This window comes from Dromaius novaehollandiae, chromosome 2 (assembly GCF_036370855.1).
Source record: "Dromaius novaehollandiae isolate bDroNov1 chromosome 2, bDroNov1.hap1, whole genome shotgun sequence".
Classification (NCBI taxonomy): Eukaryota; Metazoa; Chordata; class Aves; order Casuariiformes; family Dromaiidae; genus Dromaius; species Dromaius novaehollandiae.
Window position 1 is genome coordinate 141,205,977 of NC_088099.1, and position 23,613 is coordinate 141,229,589.

The 23,613-nt window shown below is 37.9% G+C and overlaps 1 protein-coding gene and 1 pseudogene across 11 annotated transcripts in view; both read right to left on the bottom strand.

Annotated features, from left to right (window-relative positions):
- The window catches only part of OXR1 (oxidation resistance 1), a 276,903-nt gene that overhangs the window by 37,244 nt on the left and 216,046 nt on the right, over window positions 1-23,613 (bottom strand). For 9 of the 11 annotated variants that reach the window (XM_064507616.1, XM_064507617.1, XM_064507619.1 and 6 more), the window contains 4 exons: window positions 22,614-22,733; window positions 17,563-17,715; window positions 7,448-7,632; window positions 3,017-3,810 (listed from right to left, as the gene is read on the bottom strand). In XM_064507616.1, coding sequence (XP_064363686.1) covers window positions 3,017-3,810; window positions 7,448-7,632; window positions 17,563-17,715; window positions 22,614-22,733 — 1,252 coding nt within the window. Of the gene's footprint in view, window positions 1-3,016; window positions 3,811-7,447; window positions 7,633-17,562; window positions 17,716-21,979; window positions 22,079-22,613; window positions 22,734-23,613 lie in introns of those variants that run through there. The other 2 variants (XM_026119615.2, XM_026119614.2) reach the window with 2 other exon arrangements.
- LOC112994977 (U1 spliceosomal RNA) lies at window positions 13,451-13,597 on the bottom strand (annotated as a pseudogene).

A 23,613-nucleotide genomic window follows, 5' to 3' on the forward strand; every position in this document is an offset into this window, starting at 1 on the left:
CATTTATATACACATCCCTGCTGTATGCTTTTTCTAACATGCTTTTCATTCTAAGTTTAGAAGAGTACTATTCCATGAAAAAATGTTTCTCAGCCAATATTTAAATGGGCATATGTGCTTCCTGATTATCAGTTACAATAGTCTAGAATTATACCTGCAGTATATAAAATGGCAGGACAGTGACAGCATGTATGATTTTTAAGTGCTTTATTTAAGCACATAAGCGCAAAGATAATTGTCAGGTTAAAAAAATCTTTTATAGGTCTTGCACAAACTCTGTGACAGTGTAAAAAAAAGATACTCAAAATGATTTGATATTTGGGATTTTGGCCCTTCAGATGAAACAGTTTAAGAAGTTCTCTAAACTGGAGCTCAGATTTGTACTGTATGAGTTGGATTTGTACTGTAGAGAGAATCAAAGATACAGATTAATGCAGGAGATAGAATCAATGTTTAAAAAATAACCCCTGCCCTCAAATGGGGTACTTAAGATTCTCAATTTTTGGGGTATATTCTCAAATGTTTTCCTATATTTGATACAGAATTCTACAGAAAAAGAAATTTAATGGCTATTGTTTCTCTGATACTTTCTTCTTTTAATTTGTGCTAATATCCAACTAACTGAGCAGCAAAGCAAGCAGATGTTATCTTTATATGTAAAATATATAAAAGATGAAATCTCATTTAAATCTAATACACACATATGTAACGGTATGCCACTACAATTTTTCCCAAGTTTCAACTACATCTAGCTTTTATTTGTTGGTTAACATAAGATTCTGTAAGAACAGAAAAGACTGAAAGAGTCCAGGGGGAAGAAGGGTAAAGACAGGACAGAAAACAAAGGAGGCCTCTTCGGCAATTCTAGACTACTAATGCTGTTAAGGTTGCATTCACATCACCCAGTCAGCTTTCAGAACAAGCAATAACGTTCATTCCAAACTCGGAGACATTTGTCCTCAGTAAAGATTGGTAAACGCTAGTTCCCAAAAACCTAGATGCTCAAGACTCTTCCAAATGAGCAGAAATTCAAGTAAGTCCTTGTTGCATGCAGGAGATGAAAAGATTATCTAGATAACTTCATGGTACAAAATTCACAGTATGACTACTTCAGAAATTTAGTCCTATAGACAGAGTACTAAAAAAGTGTTTACAGTGGCTCAATTTTTAATGACATGCCAACTACTATTAGTAGACCTGCCTCATTCATGTTTAGTCTTTGCTGTGTGAACGACCTATGCTTTTAAATTGGCTCTATTTACACATGCCTGTACACAAAGCTACTAGAAGCCTCACCAAATCTATCAAGATGGAGAAAACATTTATTCATAATTTGCTGTTCTATTTGCATTCTGCTAACGCAATATGCAAGCTAACGAGAAACACAGAACAATTCCAATGCAAGCTAGTGGCACAAACCTCTGAAGAGGAGGCTGTACTTTTTTCCTTTTTCTGTTTTATCCCCACAACCTCCAGTGTGGCTGCAATACCAGTCGTGCAAGAAAGTCTCTTACCAGCACCCCTCTCCGTCTCTGACTGCATGCATATAACTTTGGCTACATATGCATTTATTTCATGACTGTACAGTTCATCCTACAAGAAAAACCTGCAGCATCATTCAATAAAATAATCTTTCAGAAAACTTACAAAACTATCAGAGTCTAGTATAATATCTGAATTATACATAATATAAAATTGTAAGAGCAGCAGCAATACTGGCAGAGAGTACTTGTGCTTGCATTTTTAAAGGTCACAACCAGCAACTACTGATAGTTGATGGTTTTGCCAGAGGATTTCCTCTAGTGGTTTATGGTGTAAAAGCCAAATCATCACAAAATGATGCAACTATTAAGTGACTTGAAATTTCAAAATTCAGTTCCTTCAACTGTAAAGGAAGAAAGTGTGAGATTATTTTCTGCCAGTCCAAAAATACACTTTTACGCAATACAACCTCAGCTATTAGTTATGAACAGAAATCAATCTGAACTTCAAATACACTTCAAATATACTCTTTCTATTTGTAACACTTATTACTATATTACTGCATCTTCTTTAGAGCCCACAAACATCGCACAGCTAAAATGACTAGTTCACTTCCATTAGTGAGATTGAAAAGCATCAGAAAAGTGACCTAGTGACTTTTTAAAAAGCAAAATAAAATACATTCAGGAACATCATCTTAACTTGCTTAAAAGAAAAAAAGACACATTCTTCCATGCATTTAGTAACTTCAATAGATTTGCAAGATAGTTTCCAGCTAATACCACTTGGGCCTGACCATTACAGAGGAATAAAGGTACTCAAAGAAATAAAAGTCTACTTGTTCCCCACATTCATTGTGTATTATTAGTATCTGATTATCTAGCTCTTATCCATACTGAGAAATGATTTTCATACGCTCAACCTTGTTCTAGTCAGCATGAAACAATGACAAGATCCAAGTAAAACAAAATTCTGAAAAACTAATTTAAATCTCAAACAGTTTTATGTTAAACTTCCAGTAAGTGTTGGCTGCTCACATTCTAAGCCTTACCTTAACCACAGTGCAGACACCCTATACAAAAGGGGAAATTCCTTCAGTGAAATACATTCATATGCACATACTTTGGGACCAAGATCTAAGTCAGTTAGGTGATTGCCAAGGAACATTTTTAATTTTGAGCCAGTGACCAATGCCTCATGGGTCTGGTAGCACTGGTTCTTAAAACTCCCTTAAAAAAATATTGCATTAAGATGATAAATATAATTTCAATGAGGAAAAAAGCAGGAACAAAGGTATTCATGCTTTCAGTTTTCTTAACAGTATTTTGCCCTGGTAATTTTCAAAATTGTTTAAAAACACAGCTTATCTATATTCAACCCAAAGACAAATGTAAGCAAATATATGGGGAGATGTGTTCTACAGAATGATTTACATAATGAGCAAAACCAAAGGAAGAGAAAATTCCACGGAACTGGAGGGAGATATTGCAAATCTGAAGACTTGTACTGTACCTCTAAGCACTGACTCCCTTACCTTCTAACTGCCCATCTCCCGCAGTCATGGTTTTTTGATTAGCTTCTTTTTGTGAATCCTGCTGCAAGTTCTCTCTTTGTTGTCTGGTTTGCTGCATAGTGTGGGTCTTCCAGAGTTTACGAAGTTCCTCAACTTCTGTCTCTGAGTCTTGAGTTGGCTCTTTCACTGGTTTTCCTTTGCCAGTTGTCTCTTTCTTTTGAGAGTCTGTGGCATCTTCACAATGGGGACATTCCTCTCCCATCTTACTCTCCCCCTTTGGTTCATTTCCTAGTGTGGAATCTTGGTCTTTGCTGATTTCTGCCTGTGTGTCATCCTCTTCACCACGATGTGATCCTTGCAAAGATTGTGGAAGGATGTTTGCAACAGTTTCACTAGATTCTTCTTCTTCCTTTGGAGATATTTTAGCAGTTTCTGAGCCTAGACTGGGAGTACCAAACTGTGTAACATTTGCAGTCAGTTCAGCACTGGATTTTAAGTAACCAGGAGTTTCACTTGAGTCTGAAATGACTGTTAAACATTCTGCACTAGTTTGGTTTATTGTTTGGACAGATTCTGATGATGCTCCAGAAGATTTATCTTGTCGAAGCTCATCTGAGGAGACAAGTTCCTCACGTATTGGAGAGAGTTCTGATTCTGTGAACACGTCTTCTGAAAGGGACTCCTCTGTGCTCCTCGGGGCAGTACTAGCGCTGTCGTTGCCTGTATCCCGAATCCTTGAATCCATCTCGTCTGTATTGCTCCTTGCGACTTTCTTGGCATGGCAAAGTTCCCTTACAGACAGCTGTTCTACATCTCTGTTAAGCAAATAAGAGTGTTAGAATACAAGATGCCTTTTAACTTTTTAGTAAGTATCATCTAAAACTGAATGAAGTTAAGGAGGAGATTTTTTTTTTTTTAGTAACTTAATCCTGAATAAGAAATAACCATAAACTACATTCTTATAAAGGTAGGCCTGTGGCAGACTTTTGCCAGGGTGACCCAGGTGACCTCCCAACTTCACAACACTACTTGGCCAGAAGATGCTCTCCTACAAAACCCACCAACCTGTTTGAGAGGCTTAAAGTGTAAAAATAAAAAAAGAAAAAATCCTACGCAACCATAATCTCCAAATGTAGAAGTCCTCCACAATCTTCTAAGCTATGTCTACCAAAGAGGTCACTATAGCAGCATATGTATGTTCCATTCCATTATGAAGCTAACACCTAACTCACTGGTGAGAAATGAATGGCAGAAATCATTGTCTAACCTTAGCTATCTAAACTACTCAATGCAGATCTATAGGAACCAGAGTAGATCTCACCATTCTGCCCATGGGAAATATCTAACAGTGATTAGAGTGTCTTAGCTGACGAGCTTAGACAGGCACCTAACTTTCAAAATACTGTTAGGCAAAATAAATCCATAACTGTTATATTACCTATCTGAACATTTCAAAGAACAGAGATGAATGTTGATAAATAGTGCAAAAATGTAAGGATGAGAGCAGAATTTATTTTCCCCAAAGGAAATTATCATATTCAAAACCTGTCTTTAGAAATAAGCTTACTAGAAATTCTTTAAGTCTTAGAAGAGGAGAACTAGAAGGGGGCTGTGAACATACCCAAGTGCATCTACATGACTCAATCTTTTGTCAGTGCTCTCAAAATATTCTGTAGTACAAGACTTCCAAAAACAATTTTTCCTGTTTTAACATACTTTCAATTAAGAAGTTCTACCATGCCATTTTCCTTGCTACCACAAGCCCATTACTTCTTCCGTTATCTAGTATCAATCCTTTCAAAAAGCTTGTGCCTTAATCCCCGCCATCCTGAAGTAGTATGAATCCACTGTAAATTTCTGAAAGACTTTTTATCCAGTTAGGTCATATCACTCAAACCATCACCCAGACATTGCTAAACTTCAGGAATTTTGGAGAGCATATACACCCTCTTATTAATATAATATTAAGCTTGGGCTGATGGCATGATTTTGCTTATGAAGAATGTGGATTAGAATTTAGAATTTATCACTCATTACAATGAGCCGTTTCCCTCAATATTTAGGAATTACACTGAAAACTGGTGCTCTTGGACAAGCACAACCTAAGGTTAATGAAATTGGTAACAATTCTGTATATTTTCAAATATATTTTTCCAGTTTCACCACAAATTATGGCTTTTATATAAAAAACATACACAACATTAAATTACAGTTTTAAGGACCAAAGAATCTATCTGTATTGTGATCTCTATTTCCATTATAACAATAAGATGATTTTTGGCATTCCTGTTGTTTTTCCAAGTGTAAACAGGTTTTAAAGTTGTTAAAATTAGGAGAGGAAAACAGTATTAATTATAGCAGAAGAATACTTAGAAAACAAAAGTAGTTGGTAAACATGATTTAAGTCTCAAATACCTCAGAACACACAAAATCTTACCACATCTAGCTGTAGTTGCTGGAGGTCTGGTTACAGATCAGAGATTTGTATTTTAATTTTCCTGAAACCTTATAAACATGCCTCAAATTTTTAGGAGAAAAAGTACAGAAGTGCTGTGACTGAACAATAATTTAGATGTTCATTTAATAGTTTATCCAGTTGACAAGGAAGACAAATCTAATTGGACATACAGGGATCTGAATGCACACTGTAGCCTTTTATTATTAGACATGTTTGAATTCCGTATGCATTTGCATTATAAGCTAAATACAATTGCATAAAAATCTACAGGGAATTGAAGGTAAATTTGTGAGTCAAAACTGAGTCATTAAGATAACTAACATGTTAGAAGAAAACTTGTTTTACAATTGTTACATAATGATCTGAAGAGGTAGATTCAAAAAGAAAAAAGAAAGTGATTTGAAATGTTCCTACAGACTTACAGTAACATTACTTGCATTACGCATCAAATCATACCTATAACTTGAGCATAAAATGAACTGTTTGTTTGCTTAAATGGAACTTTTCTTAGGTTACAACTTTAGTCAATGTTCTTGCATTTAGGCTTCATGAACCCAAAAGATTCCTTCAACTTCTCCAATTAAACAGAAAAACAGCCAGTACATCATGTGGTGAATAAATGCTATTACAACCATTCTGAAAAAATTCTTCAATCTCAAAAATAAGCTTCCAGAAAACAGTCATCCTGAAGGCCTCACTGTACATCAAAAAGCCCCCAAAATACTAGTTTATTAAGATGGTCTTCCTCTTTCAAGACAGACATGGCTTTGGGCCACAAACAGGTCCCTGTCAAGATACCAGGCTATTATTAGATCACTGCTGAAAACTGCGCTTAAAAATGGTATGAGACATTATTTCTTCTGGTTGTCCAGGTATTTTTAAGATTAAAGATAGATGTGCTTAATCAACCTGTTACAAGCGTTACAATTTGTAACAGTTGCAAAAGGATGTTCTTCAAAGTTAGTGAATAGCTTTATACTTTAGACTTATAGTACAGAACAATTGTTACCTCCTTACTTAAAATGGTTGAATTAAAAAAAAAAAAAAAATCAGGCAAGCAGCTTTACTTCCTCATAGATACACACAACTACTTAGGAAAAAAAGTTGTTAAAGGAATTCACTTCCAAGAAATTTGATGGTCAAGATAATCTGCAAATATTTATGCCCTTTCTGGGCTTTTATATATAAAGGTGCCATGATTTTTATTTTTTTTTCTTTAAAGGTACTGTTCAGCTTTAATATTAGAATTCAACTTATTTTTTATGATAAAATAAGGAATAAATAGAATAAAAATTAGGAAACGGACAAAATTAAATAAATGTTTGTTGATAACACTGTTTAAAGCCAGTTTTAAATACTATCATGCTACACACCAGTGACTATGGTACACCAACCAAAATTCACTCTGCTCACTTCAGACAAGGTTAGACTGAAGGAGAACACAGTTTTTTCCCTAGCCAAGAAGGGAAAATTCTACTGCCAATACCTTAAAAATATACAAAAAACTAGGAAAGATTAATCTTATAACTACTGTCACAACAACGAGAGAGTATGTGAAGCTAGAGTCAGAAGCAAATGGAAAGTGGTATACAATAAAGATTTAAATCTAAAGCTGTTTAAGTTAGACTTTTCCATTCTGTAAATCCATTTTAAACTACCATAAGACAATAAATGTATCCATTAGCAATTTCATAGTGGGCAAGGGGAGGGGAGGAAGTGCTCTGGTACCTCTTGCCACAGGTAACATATACAGATTTTAACAGACATTACTGGAGGAAACTAAAAATCCACGTATATAGAAGAGAAGATATTCTGTATAGTATATAGAACATAAGATCTTAAGATAATGCAAGCTTTCTCAAGGGTCTCTCCAAGCCAATCTTGGATATTCTTCTTTAAAAGGAGAAAAGTGTGCTTGTTCTAGTTTTATGTTGTTAGCAATATGGCTACAGTTCATATTTATTCAAAGCTTCATAAACACTATTCTATCTTACATGGTTAATGAATCCTTAATTTTGCTGTCCACAATTTCCTTATACAGAGCAGCTGACATCACTTCTTCCATTGGACACATGATGCCATACTCTTCACAGCCGTTCTCTTGGACCAGAGGATCCATTTTATGGGGATCAAACATTATATTATTTGGCGTCACTAGCAGCACACCATTGACTGTTCCCTAAAATGAGAGGGAAAACAAGTGGTAAATTTTCTCCTTAGTGTTTCAGCTTATTTTCAATTTTTTTGTAGGAAAGTGTCTTCTATTTTTTATTAAAGCATCTTTAAATTTCTATCTTTATTTCAGCAACTTTTATTAGTCACCAACCACAATTTCTTGAGCTTTACTGTCATCTAAAAACATACAGTTTTTCTGTGGAAGCAAATCAATACTACCTGCTTCCCCAAAAGAAAACAGTTCTGTTTCGTACAGCTACTTAATAATTGTGCTGAGTAAAATAAAATTACTTCCACACTAAAGGATATGGTAGGCAGCTCCAAGAAAAAGATTATATTCTTCCCAGATAACCACAGTTCCCCCCCTTTTTTCCTTTCTCCTATTTTCACAAGGAAATTCAAGCATTTTCTAGAGCCTTACTCTAACTCTTCTCTCTTTGCTTTAATTCAAAAATAAGAGAGATTGTAAACAGCCATTTGCCTCCATTTTCTTTACACAAAAGCAACAGGAGTATCCAATTCAGATCATTCTGACTAAATGGACCTATTGCTCAATTAGACAGATAAATTTAAGGAACAAAACAGTTTAAAAATATTAAAGATTTTTCATGACAAACATCATCAAGGTGCAGCTTTGGATGAATTTAATAATAATGATATTGCTGTAGTATATATGTAAGAGCAGATTTTAAACTTTTTGTATGGAAAAAGCATAAAGAAAGTTGATATTCTTAATATATGTAGTGGGGTTCTTATGTAACACAGATGTCAAACTAATTTATTATACATCAAACTCTTGAGTAGTGAGTTAGAAACACAGTATTGGCCAGTTGCCCATTTAAGAAGTTTACTAATTAAACTGACAGAAAAATAAACAGAGTTAAAGCTAAAATTAACTGCAGGAATTGCAACTTTAAGTAGGATCGTAGTGATCCTTCAGTTATAGAATCGGAATAAACCTGAAGGCTTTGCAAATTTACAAGGCTATTCAAAACTTTTGTGCAAGAGTCATACAAAAGTTACTTCATATACTGACAAAATTTATCAGGAACTGAACAAATATCCAGTTCTGTGAAAAATTATTGAGATGTGTTGGGGAAATTTTTCCCTTTTGTTTGAGAAAGACACATCAGCAATGTGTAAGATAGAACTTCATTCTTTCCCATTTACAGAAGTTTGTTTCCAGCACTGTGATGGCTAATCGCCCTCACAGTTCAAGAAAAAAGAAAAAAGCCATATAGTGGGCAGAAAAATTATAAATACCAAAAAAGCTTACAGCGGTAACCAAGAGTACCACTATTATAGTGAAATAAGAACAGTCTCAAAGTAGCTCAAGTGTCTACACTTAAATGTTCTTAGTAGTTCAGTGCCTAGTCAGGTTTTTTATGTGCCATTTTAAAGTTTTTAACATATATTTTGTGCTCTAAGAATCAGCAAGATATAGCTAGAGATTTAAGATTTCTAGAACAAACTATCACTGATACACTCCCCCCACCCCAACACACACACACAGCACGCACTGTATGGCAGGTAGATTTTCACCATGCAAGAAGGAGTTTCAAGAGAATGATGGTCAACAGAATTTTAAATAACATCCACTGTAGACTAGAAAGCAATTTCATATGACCGCAGAAATCAGTGAGTCTATTCAGAACAATTACTTCTCTTTAAAGAAATATTAGTTCTGTAAATTTGGTATATAGAAATGATGTTGCTTTTTGTACTAAGTCGCATATGGTCATTAATAAGAGAACTCTATTAATAGCAGTAAGTGAAATTTTTATTAATATTCTCCAGATCTGACTCAAAAGCCTAGGCCATAACCCTTTTTAATGGCAAAGGACATATTCTGTGATGAAATATATAGCTAAAGAATAAAAGTCTATGAGGGCTCAGTGTCCTGCAACAAAAGATATATGTGGGCATGCATGCATGTTGAAGTAAAAAAATAAAAGTTGTATTGGACAAATATTAAAAACAATGAGACTAGCAGAACACATGTGCGCACACACACAGTTCTCAATGTATTCATAAGCCTAATGTTTAGAATACACCCAAGTATTAGAGACTCATCTACACTTCTAACAAAACATCAAAACAGAACCAAACTGAACTCAAGAGATCTGACACGGCATTACACGGTTCCAAAGAGGTAACATGGATGTAATGTTTGAATAAGTTCTTGACTGCAGAGAATTCCAAGCGCTTTATTTAGAACTGTTACTATTTCAGGGGAACATGTTTTAATGACAAGTGAATGCACCTCATATATACGGTCTTTAAAGTTCAAGCAGTTGACAAGCACTGAAAATTAATCCTGTCAATTAATTCTTTAAATAATTCTAAAGACAGCTTACACAAAGAGATCAGGAAAAAGATAAAAAAGGAAAATCTGTACTACAGTGGAACATCAGACCCAGCTTATTAAGATAGTCAAATGGTTCTTTAAAGTGTGCTACATACTTCTGAGATATGTTAAATAGGGACTTTCTCAGTATTACAAAAAGCAAAAGCTTATCCATACAAGATTCCTTACTGCTGGAAGACCAACTCTACTGTCTGAACAACAGTAAACAAGTGTTTCTTCATAGCTGTTTTGGCCAAGAGGATGAAAGGATCCAAAAACCTACACAAATAACACTGCAATCAAAATTCAGGACCAAAGCTATCCACCTTCCACTGCCCATGTGTCACATGATCATCTTCAAAACAGTCAGGCTGGAGAGGGGGAAAAAGGTGGGGGCAAAAAAGCAAAGCTACGTGACTGCTCTAGCTTAAGGATTTTGATGTATCACATCAGCATCTGAAGTTACATATTCCTCAGTAGCAACAATCATTAATCAAGTTCCCTAGAGAAATCTTCATTTCTGGACTAAAATTTTGTCTTCATTTGTTCACTTTATTTGTGACTCTTCCTTGTAATTAAGTACACAAAACATATTAAAGCATTTGAGATTGCTCAGACTTCAGACAATAAAAGGAGATTGTTCTCCCATCAAGCATTAGTTGTCACAATTGACAGTCATCACCTGTGTCAACAAGGTCCTTGGTTAAAACAAACAACAACAACCACAAAAACACTGCATCTGTGCTCTCAGAAGCAAGTTAAAAGTCCAGGTCCAAAACAGATTAAAGAAGTATTTTATTGCAAAAATAAGTGAAGAATTTCCTAAGTCAATTTCACATAGATTTCCCCCCAAAAGCAATCAACCAAACCAAAAACCCACTCTACCCACCAAACACAAGCTAGGCTTGTCAATATCTCAAGTAGAGGGCACCATATACAGGACAAAAATCTGTTTCCAGGACAAACTCCAATTTGTTTAAAGAAACTAGACAGTACCTTGTGCTGTTTAGACACACCAGATGCTGAGGTACAGTAGATACACAATCTTTCTGCAGGCAAACCTCCAACTGAAGGAGTGCCCAACTACTGACTGCTTACAAAAAACGCACTCAAAGACCTTCTGTTGTGCACGGCAGCTTTCTAGAATAGTCAGAAGAACATCTGAGGGCTGGGAAATGGTGCACACTGTGCACAACGGTGTCCTCAACATGTACAGACAGCTCCAAAGCCTGCCTCTAACCTCAACTAAACACACAGACAGAAACCTTAGAAGCTTGCATATTTTGGTACAGAGAAAGCCCTCTACACCAACAGGTAAACACTCAGCATAAACCCTTGGCATCAATAGATAAATTGAATTAAGCTGTCAGACAGACTATTTAAAATTCATTATACTGATAGAGAAATATAGAAGAATTAAACCTTTGCAGGTATCAGCCTTTCCTACATACTTCAAAGCTGATCAAGCACTTCTGTTGAAACGAACACAAATCAGTTGAAAGCCTACACATATCTTGAAAACACTGGCTTTATAACTCTTCAACAAGAGGTCACTATTTTGTTGTCATCTGTTTAAGAGACAAACAGAACACTACAACATTGCTGGCCCACTAGAATGATACAATCCAATTACTATATGAACACCTCCCAGTCCACTCCTCCAGAGAAAAGTTTCTGCCTCAAATTTAAGAGGTAAAAATTAAAGCATTAATAACACACTAAGCATCATCAATAACACTATTATTTGTATCATTACAAAGGATCACAGAATGCTTGAGATTAGAAGGCACCTCTGGAGATCATCTAGTCCACAAACCCTTTGCTCAAGCAGGATCACCTAGACCACATTGCCCAGGACCCTGCCCAGACAGCTTTTGAGTATCTCCAAGAAAGGAGGCTCCACAACCTCTCTGGACAACCTGCTCCAATGCTCAGTCACCCCCACGGTAAAGAAGTTTCTCCTCATGTTCAGACAGAGCTGCCTGTGTTTCACTCCGTGCCCACTGCCTCTCATCCTGTCACTGGGCACCACTGAGAACAGCCTGGCCCCATCCTCTTGACACCCTCCCTTCAGATACTTGCACACATTGATAAGATCCCCCCCCACAGTCCTCTCTTCACCACCAGGCTGAACAGGCCCAGCTTTCACAGCCTCTCCTCATAGGAGAGAGGCCCCAGGCCCTCCCTCATCTCAGTAACCCTTTGCTGGACTTGCTCCAGTAGCTCCATGTCTCTCCTATATTGGGGAGTCCAGCACTGGACACAGCACTCCAGATGCGGCCTCACCAGGGCTGAGTAGAGGGGGAGGATCACCTCCCTCAACCTGCTGGCAACGCTCTGCCTAACGCATGCCAGGATACCATTGGCCTTCTCAGCCACAAGGGCACACTGCTGGCTCATGGGCAACTTGCTGTCCACCAGGACTCCCAGGGCCTGCTCTGCAGAGCTCCTTTCCTCCAGATCAGGCCCCAGCATGTACTGCAGCATGCGGTTATTCCTCCCCAGGGGCAGGACTCTGCCCTACCCCTTACTGAACTTCACAAAGTTCCCATCTGCCCATCTCTCCAGCCTGTCCAGGTCCCCCTGAGTGGCAGCACAGCCCTCTGGGGTATCAGCCACTCCTCCCACTTTTGGATCATCAGCAGGTTTGCTGAGGCTGCACTATGTCCCTCCATCCAGGTCACTGATGAGTAAGTCAAACAAGATTGGACCCAGCATTAACCCCTGGGGGACACCGCTAGCTACAGGCCTACAACTAGACCTTGCACCACTGAGCACAACCCTCTGAGCTCTGCCATTCAGACAGTACCCATCCACCTCACTGTCCCCTCACCTGGCCCACACTTCCCAAGATTGCCTATAAGGATGTTATGGGAGACAGTGTCTAAAGCCTTACTGAAGTCAAGGCAGACAACAGCCACTGCTCTCCTCTCATCTACCCAGGCAGTCATTCCACCAGAGAATGATATCAGGTTGGTAAAGCATGATTTCCCCTTTAGGAATCCATGCAGACTACTCCTGGTCACCTTCTTGTCCTTCATATGCTTAAAGATGACACCCAGGATGAGCTGCCCCATCACCTTTCCAGGGATGGAGGCAAGGCTGACTGGCCTGTAGCTCCCTGGGTCCTCCTCCTTGCCCTTTTTGAAGGCTGGAGTGGCATTAGCTTTTTCCCAGTCCTCAGGCACCTCTCCTGTTCTCCATGTCCTTTCAAAGATGATTGAGAGTGGCCTAGTAATGATGTCTGCCTGCTCCCTCCACACTTGCAGGCACATCCCATCAGGGCCAATGGACTTGTGGGTGTCCAGCTTGCCTAAATGATCCCTAACTCAATCGTTATCCAAGGGAAAGTCTTCCTTTCTCCAGACTTTCTCCGTGGTCTCCAGGATCTAGGATTCCTGAGGGCTGGTCTTAGCAGTAAAGACTGGGGTAAAGAAGACATTCAGTATGTCTGCCTTCTCTGCATCCTTTGTCACCAGGGTCCCTGCCCCTTAAAAAAAAAAGAAAGTCAAGTTTCCCACATTTGGGAAAGGGGGGTCAGCACACCTGGAGTGCAAGGGATAAGCCTCACCTTGGGAAAACCACCTGCCTGATCATGGTGTCTCCTCTGCCAGGTAAAGATCACTGAATGCTAACCTAGGTAGCTAGATCAATTTGAAATAGCAGCCGGATAAATAGATAAACATTTTATTTGGACCTACATTTTAGCTATTCCTTTCTCAGACATGCCAATGTCACCAAAGCTTTCTCTAATAATTTCTGCAACTCCTCTATAAAACAGATAGCTTTTATTTTTATTGTCAAATTCTTCTGCAGGAGAAAAGCTTCTTTAAAACCTGTGAGGTCTGTATTACTCAATAAACTGAGTTGCCAGCAAGGACAGCAATCCAAGTGCTATTGATTCTATGAGAAAAATGGATAACATCCGAACAAAACGCGGTCAGTGGGAGCATACATGCATCTAGCAAACCACCAGTCAATGACTGCTTATTAGCCTTCCCTGAATGATGGAAGCTGAAAGAGCTCCAGTCTTTGACAGCAAGTACCACAGCTTTGCATTAATGAAGATAAAACTGAAACATTTATAGAAGAGTAACTGAAGCTTTATTCCTTTGTCAGTTTGCCACTATAGACCAGACAAACTTCCATATCAGCATTCCTACAACACACATAATTCAGAACTATTGTCTCAGCAGTGAGCCAGTGATGAACTCTTCAGCATTTTAGCACCATGAATTCATTTTAGGTTCTGAATAGACTTATCTGGTTACTCATACACATCAATGGACTGTGACAGAAGACACAGTTGTTCCACAAAATGCCCAGAAATGGAACACAGTACTGAGGCCCAGAATAAAACCAACAGCCTACTATCCTTTACCATCTTTTCATCACTAATCTAGCCTTCTCTGTTACCTTAGAAGCACTAAAGACAACAGCCTAAATTCTGTTCCCAGTAAAATTTTCTTGGTTCCTTGCCTTTGGAGTGGGGAGAGGAAGTTTCACAGCTCCTTCTCTGACCTAGGTAAGCTGCTGAAAAATATTTCCAGTGTGAACATTTTTCAGAGTAGAAAACAGCAAGGGGGGATACATCCTATGCAACCCTCTCAATGCCCTCATTGCCCATATATCAACACAGGGAAAGGAGCCTAGCTCCTCCTTTATGGTCATGCTCTGTTGTGTGCTTCAGTATAGGTCCCTCTGAAGGGTACTCAGAATTTGCTGAACATTTTGAAAACAGCTCTTTGACAATACCTTATTCAAATTAGACTTTCAAAGTGTTTCAAAAAATATTGCAGCAATAACGTAGCTAGAGAGAAAGATCAGCATATGAGAGCAAGAGCATAAGCCAAAAGATTGGGCAATGGCTTGCATGCTTCAAACTCCTACACAACTAATATATACTGCCAACCTTTGTTCCAATCACCTAATTTTCTAGCTCTGCAACAAAAAAGTTGAAGAAAGGTTATAAGCTGCTCAGTCATAGATAGAAAGGAAGCAGGAAAATTTTTTTAGGGCATCTTCCACCAAATAACCTGAGAGTGGTTTCTCTGGGACCACATCTCTAATTAGTTGTTGAGGAAAAATACCTAACTCTGTTAATGAAACTGAGGTTAAAAAAAAAAAAAATCACATTGTGCATGCAACTATTAAGTAGTTCAACATGATACTGCTAAGGGAAGTTCTGGTCTCTCAGCAAAACTCCCCAAAACATCACTTGTAAAACCCAAGTTTCTTCCATGTAAGAAAGATTCTAAAGATATCCAATGAACTCATTCAGGTACAGCTCAGGTTTGACAGTCTCAAGGAGAAATACTGAGCCACTTTATTATGAAGAACCATCTGGATACTAGGTTTTTTAAAAAACAGAACCTTTAAGTCTTAAAGCTGGTCTGTATAAGGATATAAAGGATAATTAATCCAGATATGTAAAACAGGCACACTAAAAATGGATTAAATTGCACCTCTGCATAGACATTCTGTTCTGAATTGTTTTAATTTTTTCCCAGTAAAGTTCCTAGGTATTTTCTGGAAGAAAAATCTTTACCATTTATACACATTTGGCTCTTTAGATCAGGGAGCCAGAATACTGAAAAGGTAGCTTAGACCTCAGGAAGCAGGAGTTCTAATACAATATTAGAGAGATGAATTCTGAATTAAAAGCCCAACTTTAAGCCACAAGTGAGTCCAAACATTAAGATCAGGCAGTTCAGTAAAATGTCCTTTTAAGAAGGTTTGAGAGGACATCTAACAGGCAGTTTTTGAACAAACATTACCTCTAAATAACTCCATTTTGTTCTTGAACACACAAGGTAGAGCAAGAACTGTAATGCACCATTCATCAAGCTTTTATCACAAAGATAGCCATTTAGTTTTTGTTTCTCAGTTTTTGATCCTTGTCAGTACTCTTTTTACTGCGAGCACTGTGTTTGTGCTTTCTGTGCCTATCTTGCCTTTAAAAAAAGGCCTTAATATTGGTGATTCTCTTTTACCTACTACTTTTCAAAACAAGGCAAGCCAAGTAGCAGGGCTAATAAAAAGAAAAGAATTTCAGAGCCCTTATACTAATTTCATTTATAGACACACAATGGTGAAGTTAAATAGAATCAAGCAGACTATCTTCAGGATATTGTTTTGTTTCCCAATGAACAATTCGAAGAACCAGAAACTGATGGAGGAAGCTTTCTCCTGCAGAAGAAGTGATACTGACAAGATTCAAAACCTCCAGAGTCTCATGCTTGGAAGAAGCAAGAAATGTGGCTGCTAAAAAGGGCATGCCTACATATGCAACAAACAGTAAGTTAGGGTGCGAGACTACAGCACACTACTTACTCTATACTGATTTACTACCTGACCATGACATGGCATGTTCACACCACCCCATATTTAACTGTGCACAATATCTTGTCTCTAACAGTGGCCAGAACCAGATGTTTTGAACAAACGTAAAAGGGCACGAGCTTCTAGGCTCTAAACAATATACAGGAATTCCCCAAGATATGATTACATAGGAAATAAGTGTGACCAAGAACTCCAAGCACATACAGAAAAAAGCAGTCTTTAAAAGCAAGAAAAAGAAAAGTTTTATCTTAACACAAGCCTTTTCCTACATTAAATTGTGCTTCAACACATTAAAAAGAGGTTTTCACTAGTTTTTGATTTAGGAACATCAGTCTCTCTGACTGAGACTTCAAATATGTGCTCTTAATCCATAAAACATTGTTTTATAGTATCTATAAAACTTAAAACAAGACTTCAACCCCCCATTCCGCCCCTGAGCAACATAATTAGCAGCATTTATATATGCAGACCCAAACTTCAGGTGAAGAAGGAATTACGGTAAGTATATCGAGTTTGTCTGCATTCATTCAGCTTGAGTGAAGGTAAGATTTTTCAGGACTGAAATGCCTAGTAGAAAGGCATTCTTCTGCAGGGTGGGAGAGCAAGATACCCATTTTTTCTTTGCATTCTGAGTCCCTAAGGTCCACACAAGACTTGTGCAATTATGAGTTAAACTTAAGCTAAGCAAATGCCATTAACCCGAGGCATTTGTGTAAAGACACTACTGAGAGAACTGTTGCTAGAATCTCAAAGCCAAGATTTCTACCATACTACACTTGATAGGGAAGTTTTTGTTTGCACAATTGGAAGTTAATTCTGTTCTATGTTCTGCTTTAGGAAAACAGAAGTGAAACTACCTAACTAAATATTTCCTTGGAGTTTAAGGCATGTGCTTAGCCACCATCAGTGAAAGGAATTACTGATATATTAACATATGTAACAAGGCAGACTTCCTGCCCTTAACACTTAAGATCTACCTAGCAGTATGGCCTCAGGGAGGTCCATCACAGGTGAATTACATATTAACTGTTATGTCATAAAAGACAGGTACTCTGGGAATCCAAAGAAAAGAATGTGTGTGTGCGTGGGGGGGGGGGGGGGGGGGGAAATACATGTAAGCTGATCCATTTGTCCACCTGCCTATCTGTCACTAGGTCTTATTCTGTTTCTGCTTTAAATGTGCTTTATTTTTCCATTTAATATAGTAATAGAGTCCAGGATGGTGAAACATGAGTGCTTAAATACCTTGCCACTAGTGATGTACTTGCAATTAATTTTGAGAAATTTTTCTGTAAATGCTTCCTCCTCTTCAGAGGTGGATGATACCACTCTTGTAGGACGAACACATGGATGTACTGGTGAAGCAGCTGACTCTTTTTGTTGGACTCCATCTGGATCCTAAAAGAGAACACAAAGAACTTATCAGCCTGCCTTTGTCAGCATGAACTTTAAGAGATTGTCATATACTTTTTGTTCTTGGTCGGACATGAAAGCAATTGCAAAAAAAGATTTCCAAAGTCACTGCACTTTAAAGGACTGCTTTGATCTGACAATGCAAACAGTTAACCTAACTGTAACACAGCTTGACAAGTCCAGGATAACAAATGCAAGTGGGCAGTGACATTCAGAATCTACCTTGGAACAAACAACAAAACAATAATCAAAATTCACAAAAGCGCTATCTGGACTACTCTGACATGCAAAACTTGAGTGACAGGTATTTAGCAGAAAAGATGATTTTTCAACCTGAACAAACAAAAACCTTAAGTGCTGTTGCTGTTACTGTTTCATAATACCTACTATTACTTTAGGTTGGAAAGGCTCTCTGAAGGTCTTCTAGTCCAACCCCTTGATCAAAGCAGGCCAAGGCCTAAGTTAGATCAAATTGTTCACAGTCTTTCCAGTTGAGTTTTGATGTCTTCAAGGCTGGAGACACCACAGTCAAAGAAGCCTGTTCCAGTGCTTAACCATCCTCATTGTGAAAAACATTTTCCCATTGTTTAACCAGGATTGCTTGCAAAACAACTAGTGACTACCACCACCCATGCTTTTGCTTTGCACCTCTGAAAAGATCTTGACTCCTACCTCTATAAATTACCCCCCACCGCCACCTTCAACACACACACTAGATGGGCAAAACAAATCAGATTCTCCATTAGCATTTTCTTCTCCAGGCTAAACAAACCCAGCTCCCTCAGCCACCTGCTGTACATTGCGCGCTTCTGTTACCTAATCATCTTGGTGGCCACTGGACTCTCTAGCATGTCAATCTCTCTTGTACTGGGGTCCCAGAAGTGGGCACAACACTGCAAATGCAGCTTCGGGAGCCTCCCAGACAGGGGAATAATCTCTTCCCTTAACCTTCTGGCATTACTCTCTTCTGCCACACAGCATGTGGTTAGCCGTCATCACAACTGCACACTGTTGACGTGAGTTCAAGATGGTGACCATCAGGGCAGTACACCCCTGCCCTTCATCCCCCCCTCAGTCCTTTTCTGCAAAGCTGCTCTCTAGCCAGGCAATAGCCTCAACCCATAATACTGTACGGGGCTGTTCTGTCCCAGAAGCAAGGGTCAGCTTTTGTTGAACTTAATGAGGTTTCTGTCATCTCCCCAGCTTCTTGATGTCCCTCTGAATGGCAGCCCTTGTGTGTCCAGTGTATTCACCACTTTCCCTGATTTAGCGTCCTCCCTAAGCCTACTGAGGGTGAACTGTCCCACCATCCAGATCACTGATGAATAAATGAAACAATACTGGCCCCAGTAATGACCACGGGATTTGTAACTGTCCACCCAACCCCACCCCAAAAAAAGCTAAACAAAAAAAACCCAAAGCACACAAAAAAATCTTGAATCACTGAGTCCAAAGATCTTGTCAATTTTTCTACCTGATCTCATAGTCTACACTCCTGATATGTTTACAACACCACTTTAGGATAGTGTCAAAGGCACTGCTACAGTCACAGTAAATCCACTGCTCTCCCCTCACCTGAAGAGTCAGTCATCACATCTTGGAAGGTGATCAGGTTCAGCAGGCATGATTTACCCTTAGTAAATCCATGCTTGCTGTTCCCAGCCACCTTTGTGCCTTTCATATGCTCAGACATAACTTCCAGGAGAATTTGTTCCATGACCTTTCCAGGCAAATGAGAGGAAGAATTATTTGTCCTGCTATCTATCAGTACATCCAAACAACAACAAAAAGTGGTCAACATATGAACAGAGAAGCCTGTTAACAAGACTTTTTTTAAAAGAGGAAAAAGAAACAAGTCCAAACCCCCACAGACACAATGGAAAAATTGCTTTTTTCAAAGCCCTGCTTTGAGTTTATCAGCATTTCCAGACTGCCATTCCGTACATAATGGAATAACACCCAAATCAAACAGCACAAAACTGGGTTTTACTGAAAAAGCTAATGGCAATACTGTTAAAAAGCAGGCTTCCTGGGTATGAGTTTTCTTTCCACATATGCCCTTCTTTCAAAACTATGTGGTCACCTTTGCAACAGCTTATTATTTAAAGAGCAGATGCAGAAGTTCCCAGTTGATATCCAAATCCACTGGAAATATGCTGGCTATTTCTTGTGCATGTACCCATGCAACACAAGTTGGAGCAATACTGGTGGCAGATTTTTCTCAAACGTAATGCCATTCTTGTCTCTACACATTACTTTGAACTGGCTTTTGAGTTTTATAGGTACTAAAGATCATCAGATATTCCTAAATTCATTCATCAGATGTTAGATGAAGACGCCTTTCACATAACCAGCATCATAACAAAGGCTTAAATTTAAGCTGATTACTTACACATAGACTGACAAAAACAACCTTATTCAAATATACATTGAAGTCTTAGCTTAAGCAAAGTAACACAGGACAAGTTAAAAGTATTATACAATCCTTACACCATCCACATGCTGATGTATTTTTAGTTAAATGATTGCTACTTTAGTTAGATGCTGAGCTACTTTAATGCTTGATAAAATGGAAACAAAAAGTAAAACACAACATAGTTTAAATTCTGAACCTCTGCTGAGACAAAATAGTCTCTTCAGATTACTATTGCCTACTTATCTCATTCAGTTTCTAGTGAGGAAGTGACCAATTTCAACCAGGATGGCACAGACAGAAGACTCCTTCAGATTATATATGCAGAGTAACATCCTCTTTGATTTGACAGATTTGAATTTAAACCATAAACCTGGAGTCAAAATTAGAGGGGAGTCAGAGAATGCAGACATTTAAATATAAAACATTAGAGAATGTATGTTAATACTGCTCTCATTTAGAAGGTTAGTAATCAGTAAAGAGAAGGAAAAACTATAGAAAAACAGGTACTATAAAAAACAACAACAAAATCTCCAACTTTAACTTCTCAAACACATGTCAAATAGTATCCATGTTGCTGAAGAGAGGTTAAAAAAATCCACAGTAAGAACTGATTATTTCTTTCCTCTTTTTTGATGAATGTACCTAGGAACACCTACATCTTCCTTGTTCACACGGAGTTAAAAAGCCTCAGAAATTGAAGCTTAAACACTACTATTTATTTTGTCATACTGCTTCTTTGTTTGATATCTCCTGAAGAGTTGAAAGAACAGCTTGTAGTCATCCATAACATGTAATGGGAAGTACCAGATAGAAACTTCATTTGCCCAATACTTTCTGTATTGCTGCAGAACTAACTCTTGAATTGTTTAGTGTAGGCAGTTCAGTATATGCAGTTATTTTGTTGCCTAAATGGATTTCAAAGCATTTTAATCCATTTTGTCTCCTCTACAGTTTCAACCTTTTATACATGTGACCTGCATTTAATCAGTAAAACCCAGCCTGCCCCCACCACCAAAAAAGAAAAGTTACAGGTATGGTTACACTATTTAGCCTCTATATCTGTTATATGCAAACAAGTGCATACAAAATAATCCATAAGAACCAGCAGATGAAGGTATTATTCTTGCATGGAATATCTAGTTCATTGTAGGAAGAGGTTTTTTTTCTAGCACTATAACTAATAATTTTCCCTTGAGTAACTTCTCACCACTTACACTATATGGTTAGGCCTAACGTAGCACAGGGTCACTCAGATTTAAAAGTATTCTTGCACACTAATCTAGTCAATTTACTGTGCTACAAAACTTTGTTTGACATATAATATAGAAGACATTATTTACTATAGCTGATAGCAGAAACATCTCGTAAGAACAGCCATACTAGGTCAGATTAAAGGTATAAGGACAGCAAAAGCACACGGTAACTTTTTGTAGAAGAATCATCACCACACTTGGTGATGCAACTGGGGAACTTGTTCTACAGTGAGGCAGTAACTTTGAATTTAAACTTCTGTGGACCAATGCAGGGGGGGAACAAAACAAACATACACCCCCCCCCCCCCACACACACACACACAGAGACCACACCACACTATCAAGTCTCTTTTAAAGCCTATGTAAGCTTTTAGCACAGAGTTCTGGAACAGATGTTTGACAGCTTAACCATACACTGTATTAAGTACTAGCAAGAAGAGCTGTCACTTGGGAAAAAGGATCATAACCAGCAAAAGAATAGGGCTGGCATATTAGGAAACAGCTGAATGAGGTCAGGATTGTAGAAGCTGTGTAGAAGCTGAAGTTCCAGAGACTGAATCTTCCTGGTTTGAGTTCTTACCATGAAATTCTGAGAAGAGCAAAGCAGTAACAGCAAACCTGGAAAGAATGCTTTTGTAAATCTAGCTCCTAGTGACATCCACATTCAAGCTGAATTACAGGACAGCTTCAATGGCTACATAATTGTAGTATCCGAAAGTCTACATGGGTAGAAGACCTACTGAATAAAAAGAGACTATAATCAACCTTTTATCAACACCTCACTGGAACAGACGGTTTCTTTAGCATCACCAAGTGAAATGCAGACAACCCCTCCACCTCTACAGAGAGTAAAAACCCCTACACACAGTAGTCTGGCCAATATATCACTGTTACAAAAAATATCAGTAAGACTAAAAGTTAGAGACAAAGTGTCTAACTATTTCTGAGAGGTAATATCAAAAACAAATGCAGATGGAAATAGTATTTAAGATATCAATCTCAAAGAACAGTATTTTGCTACAAATGACTTTACCCATCGTTTTCATATAGAAAACTTTCACTGAAAAGGCATCATTTTCCTTTTCAACTCCACCTATTGTAATGTACCTTCTCCCCAGAAGGGAAGAACACTCTTAGAAGAAAGCATCACATTTATATTGTGTATCGTTATCTTGACAGGCAAAATTAATTTTAATGACAACAGGTATACCTACATTTACTGTAGCCTTGTCAAACTCTGCTTCTGAAGATGTAGGTGATAGGGGACTTATAGGGCTTAGAGAAGGGGAGCTGTCCACACTAGAAATGTAGTCTGGGTCAGGAACATACAAAATCTATAAAAAGATATAATGTAGTTAGAAGTTATGCTTTCAGTTTTACTTTAAGTTTCCCACTAGCTCAAGTATATTTGCCATGCTTTCTCAAAATAACCTACAAGAAATCAGTTCTGTCCCACTTAATTTATATATAATATGCCTATATATTCTTATATAGAGATATATAATTACAGACAAAGGAGACAGTTATTTGTGAACTCTACCACGATCTCCTCTTCAAAAAGAGCAATCGTAAAACTTCCTTTATGAGGAAGTTGAAGGATTAAACAATACCACAGTACCAATACAAAGTACTACTTAATCTTTAAATTTTCAAAGGTTTTAAATGCTATCTTAAGATAAGATTGGTCTTTGGTCACAGTAATTGAGAAAAAAGCTCAAAGAGAAAACATTAAAAACATACAGCATGTCAGAATCACTCAATACAGTGTGGAAGGAAGACCTGACTGATTATTTCTCATGCTATTATTCTACTATTTGAGTAACCAAGAAGCAGGTTGGGGAACAAGTTTATAGATATAGCTTTTAGCACTGAATTTGAAAAACTAAAGTTGATTCAGCTTTTCTTCTCCTTAAATACATTATTCTTTGGTGTGGTTTTCAAGTTACATAGACAATTTTGCAGCAATCAGAAATAAATATACAATATGCTTTAAACAGAAAGGGCTTACTAACAAATAGCTTCATCTAATATGGTAGCTGGTGACTTGTTTCCAGGGCAGCTTTTGAAGAGAAGTGAAAAGTCGGGGGGGGGGGGGGGAAGGAAGGGGGAGAGGGAGAAGTAAGCAATAGTGACTCATAAGAAAAAACAGTGATAATTCATATGCCCCTGGTAAAAAGACGGCAAGTTTTCAGGATGGAATGGAAACACTCATCA